Consider the following 12016-nt stretch of genomic DNA (forward strand, 5'->3'; position numbering starts at 1 on the left):
TCCTCACAAAAGGACCCCCGACCCATTTCAGGGAACAAACTCCGCGTGCTTAATCACCTTTGTGTTAATTAGCACAGAAAGCAGAGAGGAGGAAGTGACAGGGGTATGAATATGCATTTGAATTTTGTGTATTCACCATTTCTGTGAATAAAAGGCTCTGTAATTACCTGTGATCTCTGCAGTGCTCGTTAGGGAGCTCTCCTGTTTAAACATTCCAGCTTGAATTGTTAGAGAGGCTTTTGTCCGTCACAGTTGAATATTGATATTCGATTGATATTCATATTTTAATAAATCAATCTTCACCGGGTGTCCCAACACCTCAAACTTTCGCTTTCGGCTGGCGCTGCTCCTTCTGTGTTACAGAAGTTGCGAAAAAACCCCACTGGAGCTCCCTTTAACTCTTTCTCCGCTGCTTCCAGCCACATTTATTGTCCCGTGTAAATACTTTTACATCCTTTTATCGTTCTTTAAGTCAGGCTTTAAGCCCTACCCAGCACCTTCAGCGTGTGGGGAAAAGCCCCGCTATGGAAAGCCAAGTGTCCACACAGCAGCTTTGACACTTTATTTGAATAAAGGGACAGAGTTTCCCCAGCCAAACCCCCGGGGGGTTCCTCTCTCGGGGTTTCGGGGGTCGCAGCCTCCTTTTATCCCAAACTCTCAGCCCCACCTTGCCCTCCTCCTTTCCCCGTTGGCTGAGGCACAGGGAAGGTGCAGGATATTTGTGTATTTATGGGATGCCCTGCAGTGGCTGCCTGGAACAGAGGCTGGACACGAAGACGAGAATAAAACAGGGATTTATTCAAAGCCTCCAACAGAGGCAGCTTGGGCAGGCAGAGGCCTCTGAGGGGCTGCAGCCAAGAACGTGTGTGGGACCCGGTTCGTGGCAAAGCGCGGTGACAGCGTCAGGTTCGGCCAATTCACGTCAGTGTTGGGGAGAGAAACCTCTGGCGACTGCCCTGGGAAGCAGACTCTGTTCCACGTGTACACGTGCTACGGCGCGGATAGAAACTTCTTCACCCACCATGGGGGAGACTGGGGGGTGCTGACCCCGCCCTACGAGACCTTTGAGGTCGTTGAAGTCACCGAGGCAGGGGACAAAGCAGTGATCCAGCTCCACTCTGCCAAGGCCTCCAGCAACTACAACTGCCAGTGGCTGAAAGGTGACAGCACAGGGGACAGCCTGGGGGGATGGGGACACCACCCACTGTGGCCATGGGGACACCCAGGACAGGGCACAGGGGACACAGTGACACTCACGGGGGGTGGGGGACAGGGAGAGGGAGAGGGAGAGGGAGAGGGACAGGGACAGGGACAGGGACAGGGACAGGGACAGGGACACCCACTCTGGGTGGGGGGACAAGGACACCCCGTGCTGGGGACACCGAGTTTGGGGACACCCATTGTGGGCTTGGGGGCAGGAACAGCCATGACAGGGCACAGGGATGGAGACCCCCAGATTTGGGAAGGGACAGGGACAGGGACAGGGACAGGGACAGGGACAGGGACAGGGACAGGGACAGGGACAGGGACAGGGACATCCCCGTTCTGACCCTGTTCCTCCCCACGAAAGGCAGCCCAGTGGGGACAGGCCCTGTGTGCTGGACGTGGGTGGGCCAGAACCCCATGGCACCCCCTGTCACCCCCTGGCACCCCTGACTCCCCCTGACCCCTGTCACTCTCTGTACCCTCTGACACCCTGTCACCTGTCACCCTATGGCCCCCATCTCTCCTGTCACCCCTAACCCCCCATTATGGCTGTCCCCAACCCTCTCTTTGTCCCCCATTGTCCCCCAGGTGGGAGCGTCCCCAGTGTCCCCTTCCACCTTGGAGGTGCCTGCTGGCCACCACAGCCCTGGCAGTGGCCACCGGGATCCTCTGAGCCACAAGGCCACCGAGGTCACCGAGGTCACTGTGGCCACCATGACCACCATGGCCACCTGGACCCCCAGAGAAACGAGGCCACCAAGGCTACCAAGGCCACCACTGCCACTATGGCCACCTTGCCAGCTGTTGCCACCATGAGGTCATTTGGACCACCACTGTCTCTGTGGCCACTCTGGCCACCACAGCCACTCTGGCCACCATGGTCACTCCAACCACCAAGGCCACTGTGACCACCATCAAGACCAAGACTCCCTGAACCACAAGGCTCCCACAGCCACTGTGGCCACTGTGGCCACCAAGGCCATTGTGCAAAGCCATTCTATTAAAGATCCTGTGCAGCTCTGCCTGATGCCGTGTCCAGTTCTGTCCAGTGCCGTGTCCAGCTCTGTCCTGTCCCGTGTCCAGCTCTGCCCTGGGCCATGTCCAGCTCTGTCCAGTGCCGTGTCCAGCTCTTTCCAGTCCTGTGTCCTGCTCTGTCCTGTCCCGTGTCCAGCTCTGCACTCCTCAGGACAGGAGGGACACGGCGATCCTGGAGCAGGTCCAGCAGAGGCTGTGAGGATGATGAAGGGGCTGCAGCATCTCTCTCACCAGGCAGGGCTGCAGGAGCTGGGGCTGTTCAGCCTCAAGAGGAGACGCAGCTGACAGGGGACCTCGTCCCTGTCTCTAGGATGTCTCAGGGTTTTGCTTTTTTCTTTTTTCACATCCTGCTCTGCTTTTTAACTCTAAAACTCCACAACCTGTCAGCTGCTGTTCTCCTGTTTAATTCAGATAAAACAATTCCTCTCTAGGCCTGACACTCAAGGACACCTCACTGTCCCAGGCCCCAAAAAGTGTAATCAAAGCTGAGTTGGGGCGCTGGCAAACTGGGGGAATATGACTTCATTACCTGAAGCTGCAATAGAAGGATTAACCCTGATATGTAAATAGACCAAACTTATAACTGCATGGAAAACTCGTCACCATCGTCCACCTTGGCTGCAGCCTCTCAGAGGCCTCTGCCTGCCCAAGCTGCCTCTGTTGGAGGCTTTGAATAAATCCCTGTTTTATTCTCGTCATCGTGTCCAGCCTCTGTTCCAGGCAGCCACTGCAGGGCATCCCATAAATACACAAATATCCTGCACCTTCCCTGTGCCTCAGCCAACGGGGAAAGGAGGAGGGCAAGGTGGGGCCGAGAGTTTGGGATAAAAGGAGGCTGCGACCCCCGAAACCCCGAGAGAGGAACCCCCCGGGGGTTTGGCTGGGGAAACTCTGTCCCTTTATTCAAATAAAGTGTCAAAGCTGCTGTGTGGACACTTGGCTTTCCATAGCGGGGCTTTTCCCCACACGCTGAAGGTGCTGGGTAGGGCTTAAAGCCTGACTTAAAGAACGATAAAAGGATGTAAAAGTATTTACACAGGACAATAAATGTGGCTGGAACCAGTGGAGAAAGAGTTAAAGGGAGCTCCAGTGGGGTTTTGGACAAGTTCTGTAACACAGAAGGAGCAGAGGCTGCCGAAAGTGAAAGTTTGAGGTGTGATCATCTGAGATACTGAGGCACTCAATGCAAATGATGTTTTGGGGTTGGGGACTTTTGCAGCACAGTGGAACGATTTCCTGAGTGTGGTGGGGGTGTGAAAATGTCGTGGGTTAACACGGCTTGGTTTCCAGTTAAAGAAAAACAGTTCCCTGTAAGGACCTCTCAATTTCCTGTGGAAAGGACAGGCACCTACCAGAGGCCAAAATTTAGATCCTGACACCTCGTATAACCACAGAAGAAGCCGGATGCACCTCTGTGAATTAAACATCTAAAGCTGGGATGAGGCCGAGAGCTCCCCTTTGCTTCCAGCCTCGGAGCAGGTAAGAAGGCAGCCCAGCTCCTACCGGGGTCAGGCCTGGCTGGCCAAGCCCAGCCTGGCCAAGCCTTTCCTGCTGGCTCTGAGGCAGGGGGAGGGAGGAGAATTTGTTCTATCCCAGCCCAGAAGGGATTTCCAGCAGCTCTTAAAACATCCTGGGGCTGAGCCAGGAGGGCTGAGTAGTGATTGAGTGATTGAGTGATTGAGTGATTGAAGGAGGCACAGCAGGAAACTGAGGTCAGTGAAGAGGGAGCAAAAGTCTCGGGCTGGAGGAAGATTGAGAAGTTGCCGAGTTTGGCTTGGGCTTCTCTTACGAGGCCACGAGAATGGAGTCAACTTTCCCTGTAGCACCTGGAACGCTTTTTAGGGGGATGCAGAGTTCTGGTCATAGCCATGGACTGATAGAATTGAGATTTAACGGAGAATTTTGAACAGAGGAAGATGAAGTGATATGAAGCCCTTTGCTCCCTGGGAAGAAGAGACCTCATTTTCTTGAGATGATTTTGGAGGAAGGGAACCTTTGTTTTATACCTGAAGAGGCATCCTTAAATGGAACCCTGAAAGAAGCAGATGTGGCCCAAGTGCAGTTGTGGAAAAAGGTGCTACAGGGAGGGAATTCACAGTTTGCAGAGTTTTTTCTGTGCAGGGGTGGATTGGTGACATGGGAGCCACCAGAGAACAATTTCCTTGTGTCTCCTCCAGGGGAGTTTCTGAGGGAGGCTCCTCGCCCTAAGAATGGATGAAATATTATTTTAGAGTGGTGAAACTGAGTGAGAATCCCAGGTTTTGTCTCTTTCAGTTGTCAGCGGCAAAGTGCTGACAATTGTGAGGGCAGGGGAAGTGTTGTGAAAGTTTCATTTGATTCTGGTTCTTTTCTGTTAGCATTTGTTACTCAGTCTATTTTCACACCTTCGAAGATTTGGGCCTGCTCTGCTTTCCTCCGAATCCTCTCTGACAGCAGGAAAAGGAGTAGATGATTTCAACAAACACACAATCCACTCCACTAAATTTGGCAAACAGGAATTGGCGAACGTGAAACCATTACAGCAAATTATTTCCAGGACAAGTGCTGTTTCTGTATTAGATAGGAGGCCCATTTAAATGAATATTAATTATTAGGATAGATAAATATCCCCTGGTAAAATCCCCCCTGCCCTGCAGGACCAGGAGAGCTCTGCTGTGAGTCCCAGCTGATAAAGAATTCCGGCTCTGTGCCCCCTCCAGCTCTGTCAGGGAGTTCACTGCGGCTGATTTCGGTATCAGGGGCTGGGGGGACACTGGGGACACCTGGGGGGAACAGGGGACAGTGGGATTGGGATTGCGCTCCTGGGGGGACACGGGGGCAGTCACAGGACTGGGACTGGGGTCATGGGGTGCTCTGGGGGAGAGTGAGGGGGGACACGGGATGGTGGGAGTGGGATTGGGGTCAGGGGGGGCTGGGAGACACTGGGGGGTCGGGGGTGGTGCCCGGATTTGAGTTGAGGTCCTGGGGTGACACTGAAGAAATTGGGGATGGGGATGGGATTGGGGTGTGGGGACGGGCTGAGGGGGACACTGGGGGCTCAGGGAGTGACCCCAGGATTTGGGCCGGGTTTTGGGGGCCCTTAGGGGAGTTGCAATCATGGGAGTAGGATTGGGCTTCTGGGGGGCCAGGAGGAGCTGGTACTGTGGGATTGGGGTTGGGGTCCCTGGGGGACTGGGGGACGCTGGGGAGGCAGAAGTAACCCCCGGATTGGGGATCAGGGACCCCAGACATGTCCAGGGGTCTCCTGGCCAGGAGTGCCTCCCTTTCCCCTGGGAGGAACCCTCCCCGTGTCCCCTCACTGTGTGCCCCTTTGTCCCCCAGTGTCCCCCACTGCTCCTGGTGGCCTCTCCCCGCCATGGCCCCTCTGTCTCTCACCCTGGCCCTGCTGGCAATGGCCGTGGCCACTGTGGCCAACGTGGTGCTCCTGGACATGGCCTGGGACTCCTTCGATGACCGCTACGAGGGCTGTGGCCCCGCCATGACCGCGGCCTTGCCGGCCCTCAACCGCTCCGAGTTCCAGCACAATCCTCTCTTGGCCCGGGTCTGGCCTCAGGCCGTGATTGAGTGGCAGAAGTGGGGGTCCCCTTTGTCCCCTCTGCCTTCCCCAGACCAGGCCATCGCCATCATGGCCTACATGATGGGTGACTTGTACATGGACTTCAACCTGGCCATGCCCATGGCCGGGCGCTCTCCCCAGCACTACCGGGACAACTTCCAGTACAAAACGTTTCATTTCCTGCTGACCCAGGCCCTGGTGGCGCTGAGGGGCGCTCAGAAGGGGCAGTGTCTGGACGTGTCCCATCAGGCCTGTGGGGTCCTGTTCACAGCACGCCGCGGTGACACCGTCCGGTTCGGTCAGTTCCTGCTAACGATTCCGAAGAAGCCACGTGGTGGTGGGTGCCCAGAGGGGACGGAGTTCCAGGTGCGCACGTGCCACGCCGTGGAAATACAATCTTTCTTCCAACAAACGGAAAATGAGTGGGTGCTGATCCCACCCTACGAGACCTTTGAGGTCACCGAAGCCACCCAGGAAGGGACAAGGGTACAGATCCAGCTCCGCTCCACCGGGACCCACAGCAAATACAACTGCGAGTGGCTGAAAGGTGACAGCTCAGGGGACAGCCTGGGGACACCGACTTTGGGGACACCCACTGTGGGCTTGGGGACAGGAACAGCCATGACAGGGCACAGGGATGGGGATCCCCAGATTTGAGAGGGGACAGGGACAGGGACACCCCTGCCAGGGCAGGACAGGGACAGGGACATGAACCCACCCCTACCAACCCTGTCCCTCCTTGCCAAAGGTAGCACTGTGGGGACGGGCCCTGTGTGCTGGACCTGGGTGGGCTGGGACCCCCCATGGCAATCCCTGAACCCCTGGCACCCCCTGGAACCCCCTGCATCCCCATGGCACCCCTGACATACCTGGCCCCTGTCACCCCCTGTACCCCCTGACACCCTGTCACCTGTCACCCCATGGCCCCCATCTCTCCTGTAACCCCTAACCCCCATTATGGCCATCCCTGACCCCCTCTTTGTCCCCCATGTTCCACCTGACCCCATCTTTTTCCCCCAGGTGGGAGCGTCCCCAGCACCCATTTCCACCTTGGAGGGCTCCTCCTGGCCACCACAGCCCTGGCAGTGGCCACCGGGATCCTCTGAGCCACGAGGCCACCAAGGTCACTGAGGCCACTGTGGCCACCACGCTCAGCAAGACTCTCTGAGCCACAAGGCTACCACAGCCACTGTGGCCACCAAGGCTATCGCACAAATCAATTGTATTAAAGATACTCTGCAGCACTGCCTGGTGCCGTGTCCAGCTCTGCCCAGTGCCGTGTCCATCCCTGCCCAGTGCCGTGTCCAGCTCTGCCCAGTGCCGTGTCCATCCCTGCCCAGTGCCGTGTCCAGCTCTGCCCAGTGTCATGTCCAGCTCTGCCCAGTGCCGTGTCCAGCCCTGCCCAGTGTCATGTCCAGCTCTGCCCAGTGCCGTGTCCAGCTCTGCCCAGTGTCATGTCCAGTTCTGTCCAGTGCCGTGTCCAGCCCTGTCCAGTGCCGTGTCCAGCTCTGCCCAGTGCCGTGTCCAGTTCTGCCCACAGGAATTGCCCACGGGAGAGCAGCAGCGAGCGGGGTCAAAGAGCAGCACAATTTTAATCAGAGGCAATTTAAAGCTTTATTTTTCAAAACTCAGTCTTTAGATAGGCAATGGAGAAACATTGCTCCCTTTTCCCTCTGCACTCCCTTTTCACTGCAGCCCCTCAGAAAGGAGCTGGAGGGGCTGGAGCGTGTCCAGGGCAGGGACGGAGCTGGGGAAGGGTCTGGAGCACCAGGAGTGGCTGAGGGAGCTGGGGGAGGGCGGCTGCTCAGAGCAATTAGAGAAGGATGAAGGATCAGTTCGGGGCCAGTTCCGAAGTTCCTGATTTGAGGAAATGCCACAGAAGAAGCATTAGGAGGGGAAAAAAAGAAAAACAAACAGAAAGAAAAAGAACCAAAATGAAAACGAGTAAAGGGGACTTAGGCAGCGTTGCCCATCCGTTGATGCAAACCCCGCTGTTTCTCTCAGGAAACTCCTTTTCCTTGGCACGAGGGGATTTTCCCCCTGCAGCCCGCACAGCCCCTGCAGCGGCCGCGGCGCTGCGGTTCGGGCAGCGCCCACCGGAGGGCAGCAGCGAGCGGGGCCCGGCAGCGGCACTGCGCAGGCGCCGCGCCCCGCTGCAGTTCCGGGCGCCACCAGCAGGCGGCGGCGCGAGCTGGCGGCGCTGCCGAGCGCCCGGCCCGGCGCGGCCCCGGGGCTCTGCCGGGGCTGGGGGGAGCGGCCTCAGAGCCCGAGCGGGGCCGGGCCTGCCCAGGGAGGGACACAGGGACACCTTCCCCTGCGCCAGGCTGCTGCGGGGCCGGCACGGCCCGGGACACGGCCCGGGACACGGCCCGGGACACGGCCGGGGACACGGCCCGGGACACGGCCCGGGACACGGCCCGGGACACGGCCCGGGACACGGCCGGGGACACGGCCCGGGACACGGCCCGGGACACGGCCCGGGACACGGCCCGGGACCGGGCAGACACCGCTGCCCTGAGACAGGAGGAGAACATCGATATGGACACGGTCCATAAATGTATTTTATGGATCCTCGTGCCAGGCTTTTCCCTGGCAGCCGTGTGGGGAGTGGCCAGGGAAGCCTCTGCTGCTCTGACAGTTCATTCCTGGACCTCAGGCAGAGCCTGGAGCAGAGCTCCAGCTCCAGCTCGTGCTCCCAGTGACACCAGAGCTCCCGGGGATGGTCCCTGCTGCAGAGCCCAGGAGCTGCTGCTGCGGGCACAGGTCTCTCTCACAGGAGCCATTGGCACTGAGAGCCACAATTTCATGGAATAATGGAATGGTTTGGGCTGGAGGGACTTGAAAGCCCACCCAGTCTCACCCCACTGCCATGGGCAGGGACAGCTCCCCCTGGGCCAGGCTGACCCAGACCCCTCCAGCCCTGGCCTGGAACCCTTCCAGGGACGGGGCAGCCGCCACCGCCCTGAGACAGGAGGAGAACATCGATACGGACCCAGCCCATAAATGTATTTTACAGATCCTTGTGCCAAGAGCTCAAACCCCCGCGTGCTTGCACTGCCAAAGGATTTGGTCGCTTCCACGTTGGGTTCCTGCAGGCCAGGCCGGGTGTGTGGGGTCAGTGGCCCGTCCTGGCGGGCGAGCAGGGCAGGCTGTCCCTGCGGCTGCTGCGGGCAGAGCCGTCCCCTGGGCACAGCGGCTCTCCCGCAGCAGCTGCTCCTGCTGCTCCTGCAGGCGGACCCTGGCGTCCCTGAGGAGCCGGCAGTGCTGCAGGCGGCCCAGCAGCTCCCGGCGCAGGAGCCTGTTCTCCGCCTTCACCTGCTCCACGTGCTGGAACAGAGCCCGCAGCGCCACCTGCTCCGCGCCCCGGCTGAGCTCCTGCATCCTGCGCTGCAGCTCCTGCTCGCAGCCGGCCTTTCCCCGCAGGAACCTGCTCCTGGCGGCGTGGCTTTCCTCGGCGCAGCGGATCCTGGTGACGCGCAGCTCCTTCTGCAGCGCCTTCACCTTCTGCTCCGCCCGCACCTTGTGCTCCTTGTAGGGCTCCAGCTGCTGCAGCTCCGTGTCTGTCCCAGTCCAGGACATCCCTGTGGCCACCCTGGAGGGTTTGGAGGCCGGACAGGGGGATTTGGGATCTGTCCAAGGGGGTCAGAGCCTCACACAGAGCCCAGGAGGACACTGCCTCTGATCCCTGCCATGGCAGTGAACACTCACATGCAGGAGGAAGCACAAGCCGAAAGAATTTAAAATAAGCAGTAGCTGGTTTATCATAGAATTTAAATGTAGAATCCAGGATTTTTAGTATATGGGGCTGAAGAGACAGGATGGAGGAATTGGGGAGTGGCCCCTGTGCTCCTTGTTCTTGCTCTTCTCCCCCATCTTTTGTTGAGTTGGATTTTAGGGATTGGTTTAGAGTAGAAATGACAGGTTAACATAGGTAGTGAGTATTGGTGAGATTTTGTAAATAAAAAGTTCATTGTGGATGGTGGTTGGGTCAGGGAATGGTACAAAGGGTCTGAAACCCTCTGATCCGCCCCAGTCCTGCTCTGCTGGGGACGCCCTGCAGAGCTGGGAAAGAACTGAGAGATAATGAAGAATAAACAACCCTGGAAACAGGGACTGGCAGACTCAGCTTGTCTGCTCTGGCTCCAGCGTGAAACACTTGGGGCTAGAGAAGACAGAAAACCTCATTACCTCGGGGAACAGCAACTCCGAGGAGACTCCCAGGGAACAGCAACCCTGAGATGTGTCCAGGAGCTGCTCCTGGGCCTCTGTGTCCTGCAGAGCTCGGCCCATCCCCAGCAGCCTCTTGGCCTCTCCTTCCCCCCAGTGCTGCTTCCTCCAGGGATTAGAAAAGTTGGGACTTTGCCGGGCTGAGAGCCCCACCCAGCCCAGCCCGGCCCCGCTCAGCCCGAGCTGCAGCTCTCAGGGAAGAGGGTGCTGTGCTCAGCCCTGCGTTTGTGGGGTGTTCTCCCTGAACCCCAGAGCCTCCTGTGACAGCTGCTGCTCCCAGCCAGAGCTGCTCCGTGGTTTGTGCAGCCACCCCTGAAAGCTCAGGGCTGCCAAAGACAGCGCCAAAGCTGCTGCAGGCACGGCGTCCCCAAATCCCTGCATCCCCAAATCCCTGCATCCTAAAATCCCAGCTGCTGTAGACATGGCAACCCCAGGTCCCTGCATCCCCAAATCCCTGCTGCTCTAAACACAGCATTCCCAAATCCCTGCATCCTAAAATCCCTGCATCCCAAAACCCCAGGTGCTATAGACACAGCATTCCCAAATCCCTGCATCCTAAAATCCCTGCTGCTCTAAACACAGCATCCCCAAATCCCTGCATCCTAAAATCCCTGCATCCCCAAATCCCTGCATCCTAAAATCTCAGCTGCTGTAGACATGGCAACCCCAGGTCCCTGCATCCCAACGCCCCAGCTGCTGTAAACACAGCATCCCAGCATCCCAACATTCCAGCTGGTGTGGAAATGGCATCCCCAAATCCCTGCATCCCAAAGCCCAACTGCTGTAGACACAGCACCCCCAAATCCCTGCATCCTAAAATCCCTGCATCCCCAAATCCCTGCATCCTAAAATCTCAGCTGCTATAGACACAGCATTCCCAAATCCCTGCATCCTAAAATCCCTGCATCCCCAAATCCCAGCTGCTGTAGACACAGCATTCCAGCATCCAAAACCTCCTGCATCCTAAAATCCCTGCATCCCAAAGCCCGACTGCTGCAGACACAGCACCCCTAAATCCCTGCATCCTAAAATCCCTGCTGCTATAGACACAGCACCCCCAAATCCCTGCATCCTAAAATCTCAGCTGCTGTAGACATGGCAACCCCAGGTCCCTGCATCCCAAAGCCCCAGCTGCTGTAAACACAGCATCCCAGCATCCCAACATTCCAGCTGGTGTGGACATGGCATCCTCAAATCTCTGCATTCCAAAGCCCAACTGCTGCTATAGACACAGCATTCCCAAATCCCTGCATCCTAAAATCTCAGCTGCTATAGACACAGCATCCCCAAATCCCTGCATCCTAAAATCCCTGCATCCTAAAATCCCTGCATCCCCAAATCCCAGCTGCTGTAGACACAGCACCCCTAAATCCCTGCATCCTAAAATCCCTGCATCCTAAAATCCCTGCTGCTATAGACACAGCATCCCCAAATCCCTGCATCCTAAAATCCCAGCTGTTGTAGACACAGCATTCCAGCATCCAAAACCTCCTGGATCCTAAAATCCCAGCTATTGTACGCACAGCTTCCCCAAATCCCTGCATCCCAAACCCCAGCTGGTGTGGAAATGGCATCCCCAAATCCCTGCCTCCCAAACCCCAGCTGCCACACGTCCCCGCTATCCCAACATCCCGGCTGTGGAAGCTCATCCTCCTGGCTGTGCCCCAGGCTGAGCCATTCCAGCCCTGGAGGTTTCCCAGGATATCCCCAAGCCTGGCAGCAGCCCCCGGAGGGAGGCTGGGCTGGGAATTCCCTGCTGCACCCCTTGGAGATCATTCTGTTTAGATCTGGATTTCTTAAATAAAGGATAATGTGCTCCATGTTCCCGCTGGATCACAGTTCTGTGGAATTCCTGAGCACAGGCTCAGCTCAGTTCTCAGGATCAGGGCTCTCTCTGGATTGGGGCTCCCTCCCAGCACGCCCAGTTCCTCTGCCAGGACAGGAGCCCCCCAGGGTGACCCCCGCACCCCAAATTCCTCCCTGGCTCCATCC

The 12016-nt window shown here is 57.6% G+C and overlaps 1 protein-coding gene across 2 annotated transcripts; it reads left to right on the forward strand.

Moving 5' to 3' along the window:
• The first annotated feature begins 863 nt into the window (after positions 1–863).
• LOC134549813 (NAD(P)(+)--arginine ADP-ribosyltransferase 2-like) lies at positions 864–7143 on the forward strand. Of its 2 annotated transcripts, XM_063395844.1 has the most exons (4): positions 3531–3720; positions 4878–4972; positions 5563–6344; positions 6818–7143. In XM_063395844.1, exons 3-4 carry the CDS (start codon positions 5597–5599, stop codon positions 6901–6903), a joined length of 834 nt encoding a protein of 277 aa, XP_063251914.1. In that variant the 5' UTR covers positions 3531–3720; positions 4878–4972; positions 5563–5596; the 3' UTR covers positions 6904–7143. The 2 variants fall into 2 exon arrangements, 1 of the variants encoding a protein (XP_063251914.1); XR_010080194.1 differs by lacking the exons at positions 3531–3720; positions 4878–4972; positions 5563–6344 and adding an exon at positions 864–1160.
• Positions 7144–12016: the final 4873 nt, after the last annotated feature.

The sequence above is a fragment of the Prinia subflava genome, chromosome 1, assembly GCF_021018805.1.
Source record: "Prinia subflava isolate CZ2003 ecotype Zambia chromosome 1, Cam_Psub_1.2, whole genome shotgun sequence".
NCBI classification, from domain to species: domain Eukaryota; kingdom Metazoa; phylum Chordata; class Aves; order Passeriformes; family Cisticolidae; genus Prinia; species Prinia subflava.

Bases quoted from the DNA above. Each gene is read 5' to 3' on its own strand.
- LOC134549813 (XM_063395844.1), top strand. From the start codon at position 5,597: ATGGCCCCTCTGTCTCTCACCCTGGCCCTGCTGGCAATGGCCGTGGCC. The intron at 6,345-6,817 runs GTGACAGCTCAG...TTTTTCCCCCAG, and splicing joins CAACTGCGAGTGGCTGAAAG to GTGGGAGCGTCCCCAGCACC.